The 24,662-nt window shown below is 39.6% G+C and overlaps 1 protein-coding gene across 7 annotated transcripts in view; it reads left to right on the top strand.

The window, feature by feature from the left end:
• The window catches only part of casz1 (castor zinc finger 1), a 203,129-nt gene that overhangs the window by 121,642 nt on the left and 56,825 nt on the right, over positions 1 to 24,662 (top strand). For 3 of the 7 annotated variants that reach the window (XM_083569699.1, XM_083569695.1, XM_083569694.1), the window contains exon 1: positions 474 to 940. The exons of the other annotated variants lie outside the window; for them this stretch is intronic. In XM_083569699.1, the coding sequence (XP_083425825.1) occupies positions 892 to 940 (49 nt within the window). In that variant the 5' untranslated portion in view covers positions 474 to 891. Of the gene's footprint in view, positions 1 to 473; positions 941 to 24,662 lie in introns of those variants that run through there. 7 annotated transcript variants of the gene reach the window in all.

The following is a 24,662-nucleotide window of genomic DNA, read 5'->3' as shown; positions in this document are numbered from 1 at the left end:
TATTTGTCAGAATTCTTTTTTTTCCCCCTTTATTTTATGGTTTTTCCCTTCGGATTAAATTCCTTTTAAATGTTTTAATTCCATCCAGCTTTCCACCTGTCACTCAACTTTATTGCTAGTTAATTGAACGTCATTGAGGACAAACTTGAGCACAAATATACTTACTATGCGATACAATTGTCTCCGCCGCTCTGATAGCGAGTTCGAACCTTCGATGGAATTGACTTGAAGTTGAATTTGGTTTCAGAAATGATAGAATATAAAATATGTAATGAGCCATGCAGACGGGGTTTTTTTTTTTTCTTTATAAACCCTCCGCTGCTCCCTCCCTCCTGATTTGCTCATTTGCATGGGGCTGGACTCGGTCCTTCCCCTTGAGTGTGGGACAGCCTGTAGGACGCAGAGAAAGAAAAGCCCAACCCACTGAGGGGAGGAGGGAAAAAAGTCTGCTCCAGTTCCTGCTCTTCCGTAATTTCCTATCGCCAACTGCTTGGGGTGTGTGTGTGTGTGTATGTATGAGTGAGTGTGTGAGCGAACTAGAGAGTGAGGGGGAGAGAGAGAGAGAGAGAGAGAGAGAGAGAGAGGGAGAGACTGTGCACAAGACAGAGAGAGAGGGAGAGTGAGTGAACGAGGGGGGCATCTGTGCTCTCTCACCTACACCCCCCCATCAAAGCGCAAGGAGGAGGGGCCAGAACGAGCTGCCAATCAACTTCACTCGTGGCAGCCGGCATTATCTCGCCTGAAAACTATTGACAGATTACATGTCAAGGAGTTTAGTACATGATTGAGAGAAGGGGGAAAAAAAAGACTCTTTATCGCCCACTTATTCTAGTCTGAATTCCCGCAGGCCAGATTCCTCTCTGATGATTTTCACACAGAGTTTGTTGTATTATGAAAGTTACATGCTTGGGAGGATTTAACTTCAACTCTCCTGAATATGGTAAGTTCTCCTCTTCTTTTTCTTATTCAACGTTTTGTTCTTCTTCTTTTATCACTTCATCTTCTCCTAACTGTTTGTTTTGCTTTCACGTGGAAAGGTGCATTTCGATTACACACTGTTTCTCAAATAGGGAAGTTGCTTGTGTTTTAGTGTGTGTGTGTGTGTTTTTAGGTGTGTGTCTGTGAGTGCATGGGTGTATATGTGTGCGCCTTTATTTATAACTGAGTGACAGATCCTGGGGCTGATTACAGTATTAAATACGATCCTATCCCTTACCTCTTCGTTTTGCCTCCTTCAGTAGATTGAAAAAAATATGTAACAGACACTTGACAGGTCTGAGAACTCGGTACTGAGGAGTGCTTTCATTTTATACCTGGAAGTGCCTCAATTTATTTATTTATCAGTCTCAGGTATTGGCGTACGTCACGTCGTGTTGACTTCGCCGCCTCTCTGAACTCGCGACACCTTCCCTGGGGTCTATATATTTCCGAGTCGAGTTCATTTTTTGGACATGAAATAAGTCATTATAGAGGAACAGAATAAAGTATAGAGTGAATACACACACACACACACACGCACATACACAAACACACACACAGGTATGTGAAGTGTAAGCGCTCGGTGTGGCCTAAGGGTTTGTTGCCAAGGGGACTGAACAAACAAACTGTTGTGCCGGCTTTGTTTTGACACATGTAAGAACACACACAGAACAAGTGATATCCCACACTTTATCCCCACGTTCCCCCGTTCATCTTTATTTCGCGCAAGTAAAACCGATCTTCAGAGCTTTGTTGTTTTGTTTTTTTTCACTATGTTTTTGGGCAGCCTCAGGAAACATTTATTTCGGTGCCCAGAAAGTTTTCGATCCTGTAAATAGAAAATGTTCCTTACATTGGTTTGTGACAGCCAGGAATCCCAGTTTAGATTGTGTGTAAAGGTTAAAAATGAAAATAGAATTAAAAAACAGTTTTAGTTGTTTTGTTCTTGTTTTTGTTTTGCACATAGAAATGTGTGTGAATATGATTTTAAAGATTTTTTATTATGCATATCAGTTGTTATTTATTTTTTTATAATATCCAGATTTATGCCTTGATTTTAGTGTAGAATAGATCTGTGGCATTTTTATTTTCCTGGGTATTTTAATATAATATACTTAAAAAATTTTATTCCGTTATGTTCAACCCAGACCGAGCTAAAAAAAAAAAAAAAAAAAAAAAAGAGAAAAGAGAGAAAGAATGAACTTCATCCTGTGTTATAAAAAGTAAATTTTTTATTTATTATAAATAAGAGTATTATTATTATTATTATCAAGTGATTTCCCACATTTTATATTTCTCTTGCTTGCTTTATTGCATTTTTTTTTACCTGATAGATTTGACGTATTTAGCCATAAAAAAAAGAAGTGAGAAAAGCAAAAAATGGAACTTTATGTTCACTCTTACTCAAACAGAGCACACTAGAAAATTCTGGGAATTAATCTTTTTTTTTTTCTTTTTTTTTTCTTTTTTTTTTTTTAATTCAAAACCCCCAGATGTACCGTGTAATTTTTTTTTTCAATGTGTTGTTTTTCCCTGTGGTTTCTCTGCTACCTAACGTAAAAAAAAAAAGACACTGAATAGGACTACATAAGGCACACCCTCGTTTTTCAGATATACCCTTTTTTAGCTCTGTTCACTCTGTTCAGACTGCTCATAATTTTACGACGCGTCATTAAACTACGATGGCTTTTCTCTGCCTTTTTGGAGAGTTTTAATCCACCGTGAGCACCTTTACAGGCTGAAAGTAGGAGGGAAATAAAAACACACATGTATGAGTCAAGGTCTGTAGCCCTCGATAACCTTCATCACAGTTTAGCAACAAGCGAATCAACTTGATGTCTTAAGCAATAAAAAGCCCGGTGCTGTCTTAAATCGCCAGCCCTCGGATGACAGTAAATTTACATTTTTTAATTAAATGAGCTGGATTTTTTACGAGGAGGCCGGGCTATGCTAATGGGAACATTGTGTAATGCAGATTAACAGAGTTTTTAAAATAAATTTCGCAGGAGGACAGTGGAAGGGGGGGGGATGGGGCTGTTGAGAGGTGTCACGTTTAACCCCTTTTAATCCGAGTTCTCCGGCGGGACGCAGAAGAAACGCTGACATGTAAAAACACAGTCAAATCTTGTATTTCATTAAGAAAATTAAAAGGTGTGTTTTGAAACTAAGTAATTTCGGACCATTTTTCATTCATTTGTTATATATATTTTTTATATTTGTTATATTTTTATGGTACACCTGCAACAAAACAAGGCTATAGGTCTGATCTTTAAATGTTGTTTAACTGTGGGGCAAAATGGAGAACTGGAGATTAAATTGTAATAACTGACTTTCTGGCTTAAACACGAGCAGTAAAGTGAGAGAAACACGATGGAGAGTTGGAAGGCGGGCTGAGCCGGTACACGAGCATTCTGATCAGATGCAGGCTCCTCAACATTGTAATGAAGTCAGCATCCCTATAAGTGCACTCTCTTACCGATTTGTCTACCTAATAAATATATTTTCGCAGCAGGAAAGGAGGGATATGAAGCACTGAGGTGTTTAAAGCATGTTTGGGAAAAAAAGGAAATAGTTCTCCTTTCCTTTCCTCTTTTCTCCTCTTGTCTCCTCAATTCTCCTCTCCTCAATTTCCTTCTCCTCTTTTCTCGTCTCCTCTCTTCTTCTCGCTTGTGCACTCATGCAGGCGCTCGGTCCTAATTAAAAGCTCAAAGCATTTCAGTCACCAATGCACAGTAATAGGCTAATTAATACTGCAGGAGGAAGCATGTGCAAATAACGCACCTCATACCTTTAGCCCCTTAAATCATTTATTTCTTAAGGTTTTAATACCAGTCTATTATTATTATTATTATTATTATTAATGTTATTATTTATTACATCAGTATTATTTTATTATTAATTTATTACATTGTTATTATTATTTACATGACTATTATTATTCATTTATTACTTTATTAAATTTTTTAAATTGTAAGCATCATTTGGTAGCTGTAGGCTTTCCCATGATCCCATGATCAGTGTCTTCGTGTCCTTTTTTCTGTATTGTCACGAAGTAAATGCGAAAGTCCTCCTCTGTCAGCTCCGAAAGTTTACCATCTTATCTCTGGTTGGTGGCTCGGCTCAACAAGAAGCGTGACAAATGACATTTGAAATTCAAAAGGGAGCTGTTTCCTCTTTAACGTCCATCCGGTGGACTCGGAGCTCTTCATATTATTCCACGGAAAAGTGACAAAGTTCCGCCTAAAGACGTCCTCGCTCACAAAGGGCTCGTAGAACGGCTCTATTTCACGTTTATGATCTTCCACATGAAATTCTAATTTCATGCAAAGTGGGAGAGAGGAATAATCTGCCGCTGCCGATATGGCGTATAAGAGAGAAAAGAGGAATACGAAGAAGCAATTAGCACGGTGCAAAATACCTCAGTCCGTTTGTCTGAAAGCACGAGCTCCACTGGCCTAGAATGAAATTTGCATGCTTGGCTTATCGACGCACACTTATTAGGCCGTCTGAAAGGAAGATTAAGCCAGCACAAAATGTGGCGTCTAATCCTTTTAAACGTGGCAGGAGGGGGGGGGTTTAAGGTGGGAGCGACCCTGTGGGCAGGTTGGAAGGAAGGAATGGTACGGTTGTTAAGACAGGGGCAGTGCGCGCTGCTCAGGCTTCAGCTTTAATTCCCATGAAGAAGTGTGCACTCGTTCAGACTTCTGTTTCACTCCACGCTTTGTGGGTGAGGCTTTCAGAAAAAAGGAAGAGCCAATTATGCAGAGTTTCGACAGAATTCAGGTGAAAAGCAGCTATTTCTATACAATCCCTTTGGAAAAATGACCTTCTATCTTCGGCTACAAAAGATGTAAAGTGTATTTCTGTCTATCTGGATGAAGATACATCAAGGGAATAAAGTTAACTTGAATTCAGTGCAATTCCAGCGTCGCTTTTGATAATCTTTACACCCGTGAATGTAAAGCCATATAAGACGCCGGCGATGCGGTTTAACAGCTTAGTGACTGCCGTTAAAGCACTGATTGACTCCGCTAATAGACTGATAGTTTATCAGCGTGTCAGAGGTGCTTTTCTTCTTATCTTCACCCAAAACTCAGGGGTCAGAGCGGGCCTCACGTGCGCCCGTTTGGGTGGTCCTGCGCTGCACACACACAGCTCAGTAGCTTTTTACACACATGCCATCAATCAGCGTCAAAATTTGTCAAGCCGTAATTGGTGCACGTCACTCAGCTAATAGTTCGTGTAAGGACACACACCGACGTGTTAGCTCCGAGCGCAAGCGAACGTTTTCTTTCTCTTTTTTTTTTTCCCCCCATTGATAAGGGGAAAAAAAATGCACGGCTGTGTGTTCTCTGTCACCTTCATCCTGAGAGAGTGTTTGCACTGGAGCGCCACCAGGCCGATATCCTGTCCTCTTTGGTAATTGACTGCAAACAGGGGCGCTCGCGTCTGAAAGCTCCCCTGACGCGGGTCCCCGCGTTCTGTGTGTTTTTTCCTGTGACATTCTATTCGCTTGGGTCAGTAGCAGGCAGCAGCAGCAATAATTACTGTCTGTACATGATAAATCTGAAGCCCAGCTGTTCCGTTCTGTCACCGACTACACAGTGTAGAGCAGCAAGGGGGGACGAGGAGAGCGTGGTGGGGGTGATGGGGCTCAGGAGTTTGCTGTTTGACTGATTTTTTTTTTTTTTTTTTTTTTTTTTTTTTTTTTTTACTCTGTAACTTGATAGGATTACATGGTTCTAGGGTCTACACCTGTTAAGAGGCTGTTAGCAGAACAGTTGGCGGTCTCATGCTGGAGCTTAGTGTTATATATTCTGTCCTCTTTTGGGATTTTCTCCCTCCACACACACACACACACACACACACACACACACACACACACACACACACACACACACACACAAGAATTCTCTCAGTTCTCTTGGTAAGTAAGGAGATAAAGGAGGAAAAAGGTGAGGTGATGTCACCTCATGGTGCCCATCAAAGCTGAGATTTTACAGCAAGGCCTCTAAACAGGTCAGCCAGCAATCAAGCTGTGTTTGCTGTTGTCAAGATGACGCGTGCAACTCTTGGCTCCTTAAATCTCTGTGACTTGATTGCTTCAAGAAAAACAAAGACAAACTCTGACGTTCTATGTGAGAAAACGACAAAAAAAAAAAGAAAGTAAAAAAGTTTTGGGGTTCTTGCAGGTTTTTCTATTCTCATCAGGCAGCTTTTGAAATGAGTCAAACACAATGTCAGCTCTCCGGCAAACGAGCAACCTGACACCAGGCTTGTGCCGTATTATTTGTACAATTTTATGCCCATCTATTCATATGCAGTGAGTAATGAATTAAAGGGCATTCGAGGCTGCAGAAGCCAGCCTTGTGTCTCAACATGATTTAGATATTTTCCACAACTGCTCAGAACACGACAAATGCCACGTTATGGTGCGGAGACTGTACAAGTAGAATAGAATCGCTGTTTCGTTTTCGGTGAAGGTTAAAACGGCGTCATCGAAACGATGTATGCTTGGCTTTAAAAAAAAAAAAAAGAAAGAAAGAAAGAATGAAAATGATAATGACTTGTTTATTTTGCCTGTATTGCTTCACAACCATGTTTGGCTTCTCCTTGCTCTCAACACCTGTCCCCTCTCTTATGCTGGGATTTTCTATATTTGGCTATAAGTTGGGTTCATCATTTGCTGCAAAAGGGCACTGTTTCATACTGGAGAGAGATAGGATAAGATAGAGTGGGAGGAAAAGACAGAGATCTAGCCACATACTGTACAGACGGAACGTTTTTTTTTTTCTTTATCTGAAAATGTTCGATAAAAGTAATTTCCATTTCCCGACTCAATAGAGTCTTTGTGATGAAATAGTTTATAAGATATGATAAAAAAAGTCCACATCCAGCCAGTAAAACTGACATAATATACTATCTATAATTACACAACATGACTCCATAGCTACGTATTTCTGCAACCGACAGTAATCTTATCTAAGACAAGGAGGAGAAGGAGGAGGAGGAGGAGGAGAAGGGGGGAAGAAATGTTTAATAATCATAATTCAGGGAGTTTTGATGGTCCTGATAAGTAATCTAGGCCGGCTGATAAATAAAGAAACAGAATGACTTTCAACTAATTCCCCTCCCTGTTGAGCGATGAGGGTTCACCGATTGTCCTGTCCGTGCAAATCCCGGCTGTAGCTGCTCCACGGAGGGAAATAAGCGGCACGGACCTTAATTGTTTGGGAAGTATGGCCCCTTTCGGCCTGCCTGCGCTCTCCCCTCTCCCCTGCTTCATTTCCGAGACGGGCCTCGGCTGCCCGAGAATGGCGTTAATTTTTTTATTACCTGTTTGACTCTCAAGCCTTATTACTGTAGCCCCTTAATGTTCGGCGTAACCGTGGAAACCGGATGAATAAACGTCCACAAAAGAAAATGAGATGATTAAACAGGTCACCCTTGCAAAACAAATTCGCTCGGCCGAGCGCAATTTGTGTGCCGCGCGCCTGACTTAACAGTTTGCTAACAAGCGTGCGGTTGGCGAGGAGAAATAAAGAAAAAAGGAAAAAAAGCAAAATAAAACAAGAGGAAAGAAAAAAACACTGAAAACGGTGTAATCCGTTAAAAGGAAAGCAGATGCAAATTCTTTAGTGTTACTTTGGTATTGTGTTACATCCTACATTATGTAGCTCACTTTTTCTTTGTATTGTGTAATTTTTTTCAATAAATTAAAACTCAAGCACTTTTTTTAATTTGATTTGTTTAATTCGTTTTAAAGTACAAATGTGGATTTCTACATATGGCGTAAATATGAGTCAGTAAACATGGCTAGCGTGTCATAAAAGACCATATGGTATTAATGACCTACTGGGGCCATCTTTTTTTGCCACTTCATCTCTGCTATGTGGCTAATTATCTTTTTGGTTTTGTTTGTTTTTTCTTCATTTACTCGTTTTTTTACACTTTTGAATTTTCCTGGCCGTTTAATAATTGAAACTTCCACACAAATGTCACATTTGCTCAATTCTCCATAACCTTAACTCAGAAGTCTAATCAGTTGCAGTTTCCGAAATTTGATAAATGAGCGATAAACAAGTCACCTGTTCCATTTATAATGTAGTGTTACATTTTATATAATTTATATATTAATGTACTTTATTAATATTAAAATTTTTATGCTAAAATTAATTATCGAACCTCTTTTAAAAAGTACTCAAAGTTAAAATTTGATTCTTGATTATGGCCATTTAAACATTAGATGAAAGGTATGTGTGTATTTTTTTTCATTTCCTTTTTTTTTCTGTAGTGGCAATGCCATTGGGAGCTGCTTTATGGAAGTGCTTCACTTGAGGGTGTTGGCTAAAACACTTTGTGCCGTTCAAATTTTGTCTCTTTCCAATAAGAGAGATGGATGGACAGCTTCTTTCGGTTCTTCCAGACCAGCACATTTTGAGAGAGAGAAAGAGAGATAGACAGAGAGAGAGAGAGAGAGAGAGAGAGAGAGAGAGAGAGAGAGAGAGAGAGAGAGAGAGCGCTCCTACCCCACTGCCAGAGTGTCTATGGCAGAAACTGAAAAGCACTTGTGCATTATTGATGTTTTAATTTGTGCAAATGCCCGAGTCTTTGTTAAGTGATTATAGTGCTGTGCAGATAGAAGGCAGGTTCTTTGGGCAGAAACAGGAGCTGGTGGCCCAGTTCAGGGGATAGGCCCCACCTTGGCACCATCAGGCACAAAGATGGAAAATATCAACGTGTCAGAGATTAAAAAAGAGAAAAAAAAAAAAAAAAAAAGGCAGTTGATCTTTTGTACTTATTATTTTTCTTCTATCAGCTTCACCTCTCCCATTTATGGTGGCGGTTTATAGGCCTTTTACATCCCTTATCAAAAATTATTTGATGTAAATATAATAGAACTGACCTGAAAAGCCCCATAAGCAAATAAGGTGTGTGTCACGCCAGCAGCTGACCTTGGGAAAGAATGCTACAGTAAGTTATAATGCCTCACGCTAGAACAACAAACCCATAAAACAATAGTTTCGGAAAGTGAGCTGCTTTAGGTAAATACGAGAGAATGATGGCTTTTTTATACTGTGCCACGTCAGAAATGTTTCCATGATGCCTTGCCTGTTTTTTTTTTTTTTTTTTTTTTTTTTTTTTTTTTTTTTTTTTTTACTGCAAGTCATTAGTGCTTCTACTTTTAGTTTAAACAAAAGATTCAGGTGGATCAAGAAAGGGAAAAAAGGGAGTGTGGATAATTCAAGTTGGAGAGTGAATGTGAGTGAATGCTGCTTCTGTATCATCAGAAGCGCTAAGTCGACAATAATACCTTATTTGTGTGCATTCTAATTGTGATATTTCAAGTATTCAGAGGGTGAATGCTTTATCATATACACACCTTTTCACACCTGTTTTACACACAACTTTTCATCCAAACAAGTTTTTCAATTTATAACAACCTTATAAAAACTTAATATACACACACCAATACCTAATCTTATTTTAGCAGAGAGAGGGAACGAGGAGACATGAGAAAATCTTTTTTCTCTTGGCCTCTGAGACTGTGCTGTTGTAGTGCTTAAAGTGTGCACCAACCTCACCGTAAAAATACAACACAGGCGCTCACACACACACACACACACACACACACACACACACACACACACACACACACACACACACACACACACATTTGTCTTACAATCTTAGGAAGGACCTTTCCATTGACATTGATAATGAGGCTAATTAATGGTATGTTCACATACACCTGAATCTAACCCTGACCTTTACCTCAGTAACAAAAAGGAAATATTTTGCCTTTGTAAAAAAAAAAACTTGCTGGAAAAAAGAAAAGAAAATGATAATAGGTCCCCACAAGGTCAAAACTGTGTTTTACATTTACATTTGGTCCTTAGCAAGATATAAAAACATGGCCACACACATAATGACACACACACACACACACACACACACACACACACACACACACACACACACACACACACACACATGCACTGCTGCTGCCTACATTTACAGCTTTATTAAGCTGTCTCATGAAGACTAAGCTGGGAAATACAGTGAAAAGAAAAGACACATATTACTTTGATGATTTGATGTCATTTGTGGACTCTGCACACGTTCATTGTGTGTGTAAAGGAGAGGGAGAGTGAGGGGGGAAAAGGACTGCTCTGAAATGTGGGATTTCAATTAGCTGCGTAATCTGAACCTGCCTGCTTTGATCGGGCCATTTTCTGAATAAGAACAGCAGCACTTGTAAAACATTAATTACGCAGAGATGTTTCTTTTTTTTTTAATGTAGCAGTCTAAAGTATGCTTTATTTGGCACTCCTTGAAAGAAAGAAACTCACCTCTCACTAAAACGGCCATTTGAACCCTCGGAATTAGGGATGAAAAGAGCCTGGAAAGAGTGGGCGCAGGAAGTGGATGCATGATATGGTGTGTGTGGGGGGGGATAAGTCCCTTGTTTAAATATCAGAAGTAAGAAAATGTGTCTTTAAGGGAAAGACTAGCCTTCTTCATTTTTTAACGCATTTCTCAGTGACAGATGACATTTACGGCCATCTATTGGATCACATTTCTGACATTATCTCATATTTCACTGAAGCCAGGATTTATTAATAATTCATGCAAATGCTGGGAGGGTGCTGATGGAGAAAATAAAAATTATACATTAAAATAATTATTCACTCTAATTATTCACAGCCTAATTGCTTTATTGGGTTTATTAAGATCTCTGGATTAATCACTTTTTGGTTTAGGGCAGAGGTGGCCAAACTTTTTTTTACTATGGAAGGACCAAAAATCTAACTTGACTGCTGGCTGTGGGACGAAAATAAATGTTGCATTATATTACACATTATATTAAAATAAAAGTTCCTGTTGTGACTCTAATTTAGGATTCCCTTAGATATATATGGCTAATGCAGATTTATATTCAAAGTTCTAGTTCAGTGAAACTTATATTGCAATGAGGAACAATCCAATTTATTGTATAATAAAAGTGCAATACCTATTAATGTAAAATGCTATTTTGGTGACTTTTAATGAGAGACATGAGGTTTCTGGCCCACGATCCACAATTTGGGCATCTCAGCTTTAGATATTGGTGTCTGGGGGATTAGTTGGGAATATTCAGGAATGGAATATTATGAAAGGAAATGTGTGATGGATTAGATATAGAACTGTAGTGGTAGACATCATTTACGCTTCCTACCCAGGCTGTATATTCCCAGACTGCAATGTATACCTCAGATGTCGAGAATTTATTCCAACTTGTCGATTTGCTGCTAGTAGGCTTTGTGCCTCCTCACAACCCTACTATTTTTTCTCCCAGCAGCTTCCTGTTAGCATTTACAGCAATTACAGCATTTATTTGTCAAATTTGCTCCATTTTGTAACCATGAAAAGGTATTTGCTAAAGAATATAGCACAACTCGTTCGGGTAATTACAGTACGCCCACACGACATGCACAGAGAGAAATAAGACAGCGTACACGTTTCAGGACCTGTTTAACACGTTTCATTGCATATCCTGCCTTTTCTGTATGTTTCCACTCATAAGGGAGAAGCGGTCATACAGGAGACGCATTAAAAGTGTGCCATAACTCGCGCATGCAGCCGGGCTAAAATCAATTGGAATGGATAGTTAAGCTGGCGCTAAAAATCAATGAGCAATTCATGTCCTTGATCACACTGTGTCATCTCTCTCAATGTTGGAGCTACGAGGCCGGCAGAGCATGACCACCCCCTCCTCTTGACACATTACAGTTATTTGGCTTCAAATGGTGGATATATAGATGTGTACGGAAGTGAGGTTGAATTATTTGTTTGCCTTATTAGGCATTTTGATTCTATATTGGGATGCAAAGCCTCGAGGTGTAAAGAGCGGCAAACAGAGAAGGGTGGGTGGATGGATGGATGGATGGATGGATGGATGGATGGATGGATGGATGGATGGATGGATGGATGGATGGATGGATGGATGGATGGATAGATAGATAGATAGATAGATAGATAGATAGATAGATAGATAGATAGATAGATAGATAGATAGATAGATAGATAGATAGATAGATAGATAGACAGACAGACAATACTCAATAAATGTAAATTGTTGGACAGTTCTTGGTGAAGCTGGAAGCACACCATCTCCAGCAAAACAAGGACTGAAAGATTCTGTGTTTCAAAACAGTAATTTTGTCCTTATTAATGTCATTAGTGCAACAGTCAGCATGGATCAAATCAGCAGCTGACTGAAGGAACTCCCCTGTCTCGGCGCTCTGACGGGAAAGTGTCATGAATGATTTGACCATTGTGCCTTGATGGCTGAGATTTCAACGCACGGCCGTTCAGATCCACCCCCTCCTCCTCCGTGTATTCCGACTTTTCTGTTTTCCATTTGCATTTCGGACACACTCTAGTATCGCGCAGCAGTGTGCATTCTTAGACTTAAAGCAGTCATGGTATTCTCAATCAGGAGACTGTCATCACTTTATCCCTAGAGTTTGAAACAACTTCATGGCCTGTTTTTTCATTTTTTTTTATTATGATTTTTTTTGGAACTGACACAGAATGCATTTTAAAAGCTTCAGAATAATATTGTTTGTGCTGTCACTTTCAAAATCTGGCTGCTTTGCGTGAGAGCGAAAATGGAGGGCCTTGAATGGACACAGTCATCCACAACGGCTATGTGACAAAGTTAATAATGCAGAGCTGCTATTGGACACTGCTGTGATAAAAGATGACAATGGATGACATTTGTGAGCCTAAGCCTCACTGCAATCGATGTGTGTTAAAAGGCACTGGACTGATGGCATGGTGCTTTCAAAGAGGAAGAACACATTTCTCTCGACCCTCCTAAAAGGTGAAAACCTCATTCTGTGCTCTGGTGCTGTGCAGTACCTTTTTGCTTTCTGGGGTCATAATTTGTTAAACATTTGCATAACCTCTGAAAGAGCAGTTGTTTGGCGCAACAGGTGTCTTTTTTTTTTCTCTCCGCACTAATGTTGTAAAGGGCACTCTGTCAAACAGGGTGAAGGCTTTAGATTTAGAGGAAGGGCCTTCGCACCAGTTGTCTGATGAGATCGAAAAAGCGTGTGAAAGAAGGCAGCACATGGCCTCCTAACTCCAAGAGGTGACATGTCCTCAAGCAGCTGGTGTATGTATGTGTATATATATATATATATATATATATATATATATATATATATATATATATATATATATATATATATATATATATATATATATATTATTATTTTTATTTATTTTTTTAATGAAAGAGGGTATTTTTTCCCTCTTTTCCAAAAGGGTAGCACTTGACTGTTCGTGACAACTGGGTGAGCGCATGCCATGCACATTTTCAGTGTGTCCTCCAGCAAGGCCAACCAGTGGACGAGAAGATTTCAGCACCATTATTTTAATTACACAAACATTTTTTGGAATACACCCAATGACGCTGGCTGGTGGTTAATTGTAGAGGCAGAATAATACGATCCTCCGGGTGTGCAGTGTGTAAAAATACACCTTTGAGTCACATCAGTTTTTTTGCTTGCATTCTCTCTTTCTCTCACTTGCTCTCGCTTCTCCTCTCCCCTCCCTCTCTCTTTCAATCCATCTGCATCATGTCGATCTGTCAGGCTGCCAGTGTCTGTTCCAATTAGATTCCACTTAATACACGTAACCTCGATTAACATGCAATCAAGCTCAGATAAATCACGTCCTTTAAGTCTCCCCCCGCTCCGCCGCCGCCACTGTTCCTCCCGCATCATCCTGTTTTCTTCACCAGAACAGTTTGGCGTCGAGATCGCACACGGTACGTCGGATTCCGTTCAGCTTTCTGACTCTTCTTTGCTTTTTTTTTTTTCTTTCTTTCTCTCTGGAGAATATTCTTATCTTTGCATTTCAATATGCTTTTGTATCTTCTTTTATATATATTATCCAAAACCCAATTAGGAACGAATGCAAAAAGTAAATTTTTTACATAATCTTGGGTGGGAATGGCCACCCAGGAAGCAAGGAAATAAATAATAAACAAATAAATAGATAAAAACAACCTGAAAGAAAGAAAACGCATGGGCATAGTGCTCAGGGGCGCTCTTTTATTAATCAAGGCAAAAGTGCTAACATTGGCATGTTGAACAGATTAGAATTTTAATAACAGGCCAGGTTAAAGTGCTGGCATGTCTATGAAGAGATCCTGTCAGTCGGGAACGGTTCACACATAACACACACATATACACACATATACACCCCTCCCTCGCCTTTTTCCCGAGCTCCGTGTGTCCTCCTTAGTGCTGATAAACACCGGCCTCCTCCTCTGGGGCCACGGAGGACGATTAGGACTTCACCTCTTCATCAGATAGTGCACGAGTACTCTTCTCGTTATTAACCCACGCCGCGTCCAGCTCTCCAGCCTGAGAGCCGGGATTTTTTACCCCTGCGGTCTCAACGCTCCTCCTGCGCACACACATGCATGGAGAGATGGAAATGCTGGAAAATGAGTAATGTGAGGTGTTTGGGTACAGCCATTAGGCAGCAGTGTTTCTCTGAGTTGAAAGGAACGTCGACTGGCAGTCAGCAAGTGTGTAAATAGAGCTTGGATTTAAAATAAATGAAGCTATGAGAAAGGCTCAAGTTGATCCTTTTCTTATCTCTAGTGCTGAGTTGTCAGCTCCGAGCCTTTTATGGGACTTTGGTAAAGCTTATGTGGACAAGTGCAAGAGTCGAGCGCCTGAGATTCAACCATTCCTGCTGAAGTAAAAATATCTCTTCAGTGTTTCCTAAAAAAGAAAAAAAAAAAAAAGGACTTCATTACACTATTGTAGTCATATTTAACTTTGTACACAGGAACAGGTGTCCTCTGTGCTTACAGGACATGCGAAAAATAATCCGATGAATATTTATGCCCTTTCTCAGGACGATTTATAATTCTTAGATGTTCTTCTTATTCTTATATTTCTTAATTCATAAATGTTTGGAAAAGTTCTTTATCTGCCTTTCCGATTCACTGGAAAAACTAGTTCACCATTAAAGTATGAGTAATCTTTTTTTTTTTTTTTTCGTTCCCAGAGAAAAATCGGTGAATAACGCTGATGAGGTTTAGCAGATTCAGCCAGGCGATGGGCGAATATAATAAGTGTTTTCGTAGACGTCACCCGTGATTATTTCATCTTGCTGTTTTGAGTGAATGTGGTGGATTTAGAGGCTCGGCCTCTATTGTGCTGACATCACCCTTTAACAAGCTGAATTAAATCATGGCTAAAATCATTTGAAACCTTCCCAGAGTCCTGAACACCTAAACAAAGGGTCTCTGGGAAATTTTGAGAGAATTATTTTACAGGAGGGATGGGTTGGAGTGGTGGTGGTGGTGGCAGGACATGTTAGTGTGTGGCATGTGTTAGAGCAAGTGCAGGACGAGGGAAGTGGGGCAGGATCACACTCGGATAATTGTATGAACAAAAAATACTTTATCTGCATGTAAACACTATATTTGTATTTGACATTTAGAGTATTGTTCCAATAAAGTGCAAATAGCAAACAACTTTTTTTTTTCTAATAAAAGGATTTTATGTTGTTTTGGGCCATTATTAAGCAAGCATACAATGATGCAAGTGCTATAATATAAACATATTTAGCCATCATATAAAAGTGTAGATTTGTGGTAATGTTTGTTTCATTTCCTTTCACAATGGCATTTATAGCTGTGTCTATTAGCTGCATTTTAAATTTGTTCTTATAATAAAAGCAGTTTTCTAATTAAATTGTACTAAATGTGCATAGAAAAATAGATAAGAATTTTTGTTATAATATATTGAAAATATAAAAATATAAATGTAATTTGGGAATGGCTTTGAAAAATAAAAAGAAGAAAAAAAAAAGTAAAAATATTCTAACCTATTTTCTTATGCACATTTATTACATACATACATACACATATATATATATATATATATATATATATATATATATATATATATATATATATATATATATATATATATATATATATATATATATATCTCGGAAGTCAGAAAACAATAGCTGATTTAGGATTCTCTATATTTCCCAGAGGCAATTAATACATCATAAAATATAACAGCCAATCATGTGTCAGAATTCAAATAAAGGGAGGTGTATTTCTCATTTGCATTTTTAGATTTGGAAGTAAAGCTGTAGGTATTGGCTTTCTCTGTCTTGAACACATTACATAAGATAAATTATAATTCAATACAGATTAAAATGTAGGGGGAAAATGAAGGTGTTCAGGTGCCGAGCATACGAGGAGCTGGTAAGATGCAGTGTGTCGAGTCATGACGCTTAGCAAAGACAGTGAGGAGCAATGAGACTGGATAAGACTGGATTAGCCAAGGCCAAGTGAGCAAGCCAAGTAGTGCAGAGCTGCTTTGCTGCTCAACACCACATGAGCTCCATCAGCCCATGAGCTGACAGAGTCGTCCAGGGTAAAGAAAAGAGAGAGAGAGAGAGAGAGAGAGAGAGAGAGAGAGAGAGACAGACAGAGATTCAGAGAAGAGACAGAGAGTTAAAGCAAATGGGAGTTTGCAAAATTATCCTATTAAATTGAATTAAAGAGGCAGTCTTAATTTATCCCAAGAATGATGGATTTGGATAATTAAGGGTGTTAATGGGGAGTGGTTAGGAAGAGCGGGAAAAAGGGGTAGTGGATATGTAGAAGCACAGGAGATGGGAATAGGGGGTCAGACCTGAGCCCAGCACTTAGAGGGCCATCAGAGTCGAGTTTTTACGAGCTGGCCACTCAGGGCATTGCTTTACAGCTCACAGCGATTAGCCGTACGCCAGTTAGAAGGAGCCGAACAGTCTCTCTGGCATTCTCAAGGTGCTCTGTCACTTTCTCTCTGGAGAGGAAGGAAGCTGTAAGGTAATATGTTTAGCGAGCAGACAACAGATCAAAGCTGCTGTTCGGGTTAGCAAGCTTTTTGCGGCTTTGCGTGCGTGTGTGGTCAAGGGATGTGGCAGAAAACGAAAACAAACACTCCAAGCGAGCATCAGCACTTTTGGATGTGTGTGTGTAAGTGTGTGTGTAAGTGTCTGGGTTGTGTAGTGTTGCTCAGTGTTGGGACAGTTTGATTTGTTTGTTATTATAAAGCCTAGTTATATGAGCAGGACTGGGGTTTGAGTCCATTCCCATATCACAGAGTTTATCTGCATGCCCTTAATTCTTGCTGATGTGCAGGCCTTGGGCACTGTCTGTGATTGAGAGGCTGTGTCACCACTGGAAATTATCCTGTGGCCTCAGAGAATCATTGTTGATGGTTATGCACAGGTGAGCACTGAGCAGCAGAAAAAAAAAGGAAAAAAAAAAAACTTGTGTGGCTAAGGAGCTAATTTCAGAGAGTCGTTTACTTGTGTTTTGAGAATACTTTTTCAAAATGAACACTTGTCTTTTTTTTATTTTATATAAGTGCGTGGGGGCAGTGTGAAAAAAAGAAGCGAGAAATCTTTGGGAAAAAAAAACGGCTGTGAACTTATCTTTACAGTGCACACTTTATCGCTATTATGATTGCATATTAGCAAGAGGAAACCATCTGAAATCAGGGCTCAGATAATTTTATGCTACTTTTCTCCTTGAGAAAAAAAATATTGCAGGGAGGTGTGTGGGGGGGATGAGAGAAAGGGTAAGAGAGAGAGAGGGTGACAGTGAGGGGAGGGAAAAAACAATCTCATCAAGCGAGAGGCCGTTTGCTTAGCAAGAGCTGACAGTCTTTGTGTATGTAAATGAAGAATTTAGACTAATGGAGTTGAACCATTTCTAATTTTGTGATGGCAAGAGGATTTTGATTGAAAGTAATTAAGCAAGCTAGCTGTAAAATTAATTAAAGCAAAAGGAGGGGGGATTTTTATTGGATTGGATAGCGATATAGCTGCTGTCAGGCAGGGGGACAAATGGGGGTGACCTGGATTCGCTGCCCTCCCTCCTCCCGCTCGGGACTTTTATGTCACTTTAATCTCCTTAGAGCGGCTGGTGTGCATTTGTTCGAAATAATCAAGGAAATATGGTCAGAAATTGTCAGCTTTCAGATCTAATTTACCTGACAGCCTCGCGAAAAGTGTGTGCGTGCGCGTGAATGCGTGCGACGGTTTCTTTTTTCCCCCCTTTCCTTCTCTCTCGTCTCTCTTCAGCTCGGCAGAAAATGCTTTTGACAGTTTGGAGACGTCTCAGCTCCTCAGGAATAAACGACGAGGAACCTGGTCAGGTCGGGATGAACCCTTCAATGAGCCGGCGCATGACATGAGTAACTCATTGAGAGTTTCACTCTGTTCGGTTTGAACTTCCTGCGTGATCTTTTGAGGATTCTTCATTCAGGAAGTCATGGATAACTTTATAACACAAAAGCCCCACGCCACAATGCTAGGATGCAAACTGAATTACACTTACTTACTGTACATTTTATAGCACTCTCTCTTCTGAAATAAAATTAAAAATACATCATATCTTAGTGAGACAATGGTAGCTATATTGGATAAGTGGTGCTCTGAGGGAAAAGATAAGGATAAGAAATACTTGTGTTCATTACTTCTAAGAACTGCTTATAAAGGTCAGGGTAGTTGCCAGTTGAAGAGTCCTGATGGTAACCATAAGAGGTTAAACAGAAAAATGACCCATGAGCACCCGCACAATGTGAAAGGTTATGCACTAATGTATAGTGATTTTAATTTATCCTACATTTCATGAAATCTACACCCTCTTAGTGTAACCAGTACTAGCCATTTGAATTTATTTTCCAGCACGATCATTTAAGCTTAAATCTTTCTCAAAATGCACTCGTTTGTCACACAACCTAATTTGTTGAATCGCAAGTTAAAACAATTTAGCTAGAGTAGGCTTTATATATCCTTCGACGGGTACATCTCCTCAGTATAGCTAGCCAGCTAGCTTCATACTTTATTTTATGATACTATTTTATTAGCTAGCTAATTTTTATTTTCGTCTGGCTAACATTTTTAGGGGACAATTTGATTATTAAACGACACAATTAATTATCATTGCTAAGTTATACCACTTATCTTATCTATACCAATCTACAGTAACACTTTATTTGTATGGCGGAGTGTGATTGTAGTGTTTAATATTCAGCTAACATACTACAAATATGTTGTTGTTGGGTTTTTTTTTCACATTAGCTACCATGTCTAAAAGCTAACTCTTTAGCTAGATTTCATTTTATAACTTTAAAATATATTTTAATAGATTACCATAAAAGTGAGGCAGATTGTGAAAACTTGTGTGAGCATGTGGGAGAATTAGACTGATATAACAGATGGGGAAGACCAGACAGTAGGAGCCTGTGAGACATACACTACGGATAGGAAGTGGTAAAAGAAAGAGGTCATTATGTTAAACACACCATTACAGCTTCCCCAGGTTCTATGTATATGAGAACGCAAGTATTGGCAGGACCTGGAACTGCCTCTGAAATCTAAATGCCTCTTAGGTGTCTGTCACCAGCTCTTTTTGCTCTTACGATTAGGAGCTATTCATTATGGACTATGACTTAGGTAGAGGAGGCATGGACAGTGCTTCTAACAGGATTAAACCCCTGTGAAAACCCTCCCAGAGACCCCCGTTAGAGACCACAGTTTCCCCCCCACACCGAATATCCGGCCCCCTTTTGCCAATTAATATAATAAAAGATGGAACAAAGAGCTTCCCTGCTTTTTATAATTAAACTTGGCCGTCTCTAGAGGACGCTGTGCTTCAGCTCTCTCTCCAGTAGCGCATCACTGAGCCCCAGCACCCGACCCCCAGCCCCAGCATGAGCTACAGACATAGCAGGGGAGATATTGCACAAGTGTGTGGCCTTCCACACACCACCGGACTTGATCATAATGGAAAGTGTGTGTCTCTCCATCTGCTGTTAACTGATGAGTGGAAAGTGAGACGAACCCCAGCAGTGTCCACTGAATCCCTTCAGTAGAGCAGCTTGGCCGCTGTGGAGGCTGAAAACTGTGTGAAACAGAATAGTGGAGACCCGGGCGCTCACTGAATGCACTGTTAGGGTCTCGGGAGTTGTATACATTCATTAAAAATAAGAGTAATTATATTAATTGATTAAATAATTCAAATAAAAAAAATATATTTTATTATACTAACAGCAATTATAATTTTTTTCTTTTTTATTAAAGTTCTAATGATTTTAGTCCATTAAATCCAGATGACCAGTTAACTATTAACACGTTTATCACTTTATTTTTATTTTTATTTTTTTTTATGTTTATCAGCATTTGATAGTTATTTTCCCCACCATTTTTAATCACGTTAATCACGTCAATCAAAAATTCTAATTGTAAACCCACAGACTCTATAACAAAGACCCCTGTGGATCCCTAAGCTTTATTTCCAGACCCATGGCTCTAGTGCATACAGAATACATAAGATCTACGATATACATTCATCCTTAAATATGGTGCAATTCCCTCATCTCCACTTGAATGAAGCAGTTATTTTCAGAATATCTGACGCTTTCATATATGTTCTGTGTACAATATGTGTTAGGGAGAGAAAAGGCGAGAAAGAAAAGTGAGCATCCCTTTCTCAGCCGACGGAGCTAGCAGAAATTAGTTTCACACAAAATGCAAATTCCTGCAATTGAAAAAAGAGGGTGTTTAAGTGACAGGTTGATATGTGATTAAACGACAATTAAAGTGCTGGAAGCATGCGGCAGCGGCGGGTCAAGTGCTGCACGCTGGAGCTAAAAGGTAGCAGACTATTGAGGTAACAGTCATGGGGGAGGCCAGGAACAGAGCCCAAAACAAATTAGTGGCTGCGAGAAAAGGCTGTCACGGCCTGTCAATAAAACAGAAAGAGTGAGAGAGAGAGAAAGAGATAAAGACAAAGAGAAGGTGTGTGAGGAAAGAATCCTGGGTAATAGGACAAATGAGAGCAGAAACAGAAACGGTGTAGTGGCGCAATTGTCATACGCTGGAGCTGTGTAGTCTCTTGGCTGACTGCTTAATTGGCCATATTCCATGGTGCCGTGACCATGTTTCCCGGCACTTGACTAGTCCACCCTGAAGAGCTTCTTGGAGTTACGCAGGGTTTGTCTTTCTCTGCAAGCCTGTCCTGACAGCAGATGGCTGTGGCCTTTAATCCCCTTTGATGCTGTGCTGGGCAGTTGCTCCTGAACATCTATTGCAAAGCCCTGAAAACTTGAGCTACTTTTCCTCTAACTGACCCCAATTGTCAAGGACCTGGCAGCTGTCACACTTTGTTAACTTTGTCTTAAGTGTAAGACTGAAGGGTGCAGGTTTCTCTCTCTCTCTCTCTCTCTCTCTCTCTCTCTGCGACTTCCTGTTTGCTGTCTGTTATATCAGGCTCATTCCTCAAAGCTCTTGATGCACACCAGATCAGTTGGACATGAATGTTTGGAACACTCGAGCACTTTTTTATTTATTTATTTATTTTTTAATCAGAAATCACAGCACAGTCGTTCGCCGTTCTTCAAATTGGACCGACGTTTCGGAGGGTGCAATATTGTGACCACAGATGGCTCGCGTTCGACTAAGAGGCTTATCTTTTATCATCTAAATTATTTTTAAGCTCACCTTAATTATTGTCAATTATAAGGAACACACATGCATTCGCTGCACTTCCTGTTAAGCCCACAGGTTTTGGTTTCTCAAGCGATCCATCTTGGACGGTTAGAGGAGAAAAGCTGTGCACTTGCTAATCAGGGTTGCTTCAGCGTATGTGATTACAAAACTGAGTGGTGTGGGGAGCGGGTATTTTACATGACAACAAAAGGCCAGACTTGAAAGAGGGAAAGAAAAATGTCTTTTTTACTTTGAGACAAACATAGATCTTTATCTGCAATCTTCAGCTGCAAGTACTGACTTGCTTTCTCCAGTGTGTGTGTATGTGTTTTAAATACCTTGAAATTTACAGTTGACTGTTCTTATTCACAGTATACACACATACACAGACACACACATGCCTTAAATATGACAGGGAACTTTGTATTGAACATAACTGACAAAAATGAATAGGTCTATAAAAAAATAAATAAAAATACAACACAAAAAAAAGAGGGGGCGGAAGCAAAAGGAAATAAGAAATATGCCCTTTCAGCTGCTTTGAATCATATTTGCTTTTATCGCCGTTTTTATGATCTGCAGATCAGAATGGGGGCTTTCAGGTTTGGAGAGTTGTCCATTTGAGAGCGATGTGTGGTACATAAATCCTGCACTTCTGCAGAAAGTGCCTCTTTCGCAGAAAGTCCCATGATGGCAGTGAGCTCACTAATGGAATTTTTAAAGAATTAAGATGCTTGCTTTCGTCTGTTCCTTACTGAACGAGCTCATAACCGATTGTGTACATCCCGACCTCTGTGACACTCGCTGTAAGTTCATATCAAGATGAATTTGAAACCCCCGAGGGAAGAAGGAACGGCACAAAATGAAGGCTCGTCTGCTTTCGCTAGTCTCTTAACAATTGTAGCATTTAAGAATAGACTCGTATTAAACGGCTGTGATTAAATTAAAAATCACTCACCCAAATGTTTCACTGTGTTGGCACCATTATCACCTCTGCTTCTTATTAATTCTGCACTGTAAATAGATTCAGGGCTGAACTTTAGCGTAACCCGTGTCTTCCAATTTGCCTCTTTCCTCTCAACTAGCTGCACGATCCTAATTAGAGATAAATTGTGATAAGGAAAAAAAAAACAGACAGGCTGCATAGTTTGTGGCATGTGATTGTGCTCGAGTATCTTTATTTTCCCGTTCATAAAAAGACTCAGCTCCAAAGTATGGCGGTAATCAGGGTGTGCAGCGAACCATCTGTTTGATTTTAGAATATGTTCGTTTCTGTGATGGGATTGTAACAGGAGCGTTTACCATAATCATGGCATAATCTGTTCGCATTAGCTCTCCCTGATGCTCGTAGCTAATGGGGGGAGCAGATCCTGCCTGAGGTGTCATTACGCTCGCACCTGATCTTCACCGGATAGAGGACTATTCCAGGACTGAAATGCGATTGTTTTAATACTTTAATCCACCTGCCCTTGGCATAATTTTTTTGTGCTGACTGCTTGTGTCTTACACCTGCTCTCCTCCTCCTCCTGGGTCACATGCCTTTTTTTCACACTAAGGCATATAGGATCTTTTTGAAACGGGGTCAAACTAATGTAAAAATTTTTTTTTTTTTACATGAAAACCAGTTTGTTTCATGCCAGTGATGAAACACTGATTTGACGTGTTAGAAAGAAACGTATTACTCTTGACTTGACTGCATGCTAATGTTAAGGTCTTCGGGCCTGGCTTGTCAACCTCCTATCGGAGACACCAGCAATGATGGCTGGTCAGTGCAGAGATCCCCCCCTCCCCCCTGGGGGGACAGTTAACCCTTTAATTTTCCCCTACTGGTCCAGTTTTGCCCATCTCTGAGTGGCAGAAAGTTCAAGGGCAAGATTGGTCTGGGGGTCACTAGTCAGTTGGGTGTAGGGTTGATAATAATGCTTGCTGATGGTTTCAGAAATCCTTCATTTGTGAGGAGAGCCTCATTAAGCGGCAAGCGCACGGGCGCATTAGAGTCCAGAGGAAGCTGCAGCCGGCGAGAATGCATTAGAGGATGCGCGCTCTGCTCTCCCCTCCTGTCCTCCAGCTTTTTTCCTGATCTAATGTACTTTCAGAGGAATTGGAAATAGGGGTCAATAATTATGCATTTTAATTATTAACCTGCCTCCTCCTTAATTGTGCTTTTTAAAGCCTCTGTGCGCAGACATGATACTTTATTGCTCTGTTGGTCTGGGCAAGCCTGGGCCGGATCACTCTACCATCAGCCATAACCCACCTTTATGTTAGTGCACCATAATGGTGTGGCTTTTTACTGCGGCGGAGAGCAAGCACTTCTCCTACTGTACCATTTTTGAGGCATACAGCCTGTGTGTGTGTGTGTGTGTGTGTGTGTGTGTGTGTGTGTGTGTGTGTGTGTGTGTGTGTGTGTGTGTGTGTATGAGCCACATTCAGTGAATCATTTTAATTAGAAGGCGATTGATTGACAGAATGGCTCTGGGTGCAAAACAATTGATATACACAAACTCTACTGGTCGCTAACCTCAATACACACACGCATAAAGTTATCAGTGAAAGTATAATTGTTTCAAAATGATCTATATTAAATGCTAAAGTATAGAAATAATACTTCTATTAATAACGGTGTATTGTACATTTTATGACTAAGTTTAAAAAATCTCTATCTTTTATTGACTATTGAACAGATTCATTATTAAAAAAAAAAAAGGATTATATTTTTACATTTTCTATTAAGAACGATTAAAACTTACAACTAAGAAAACAGGGGTAATAGATCTTTGAAATTTCTACATTTTTGTTTGATAGGCTGTTTGTACATGAAAATCTCAATGCAATACACTTTTATACATTAGATTTTTTAAGTAAATATTTTTTTAAATAAACTTATAAGCTCAAGAAATCCTTCTCAAGTCTGTAAAGAAATGTAAAAAAGAAACATTCCATAAAATGCAGGTGGCCTGATTATTTATATATAACAGATATTTAAAACCTGTTCATGTTTATGATATTAGCTACAGTGTACAGTGTATACAGTGTTATACATTATTATTTTGAATCAATACGGAAAATCTGTTTCTTTTTTTATATATTTTATATATTATATTATA

The sequence above is a fragment of the Silurus aristotelis genome (genome assembly GCF_946808225.1).
Source record: "Silurus aristotelis genome assembly, chromosome: 19".
NCBI classification, from domain to species: domain Eukaryota; kingdom Metazoa; phylum Chordata; class Actinopteri; order Siluriformes; family Siluridae; genus Silurus; species Silurus aristotelis.
This window is presented reverse-complemented; position numbering and strand designations above follow the sequence as displayed.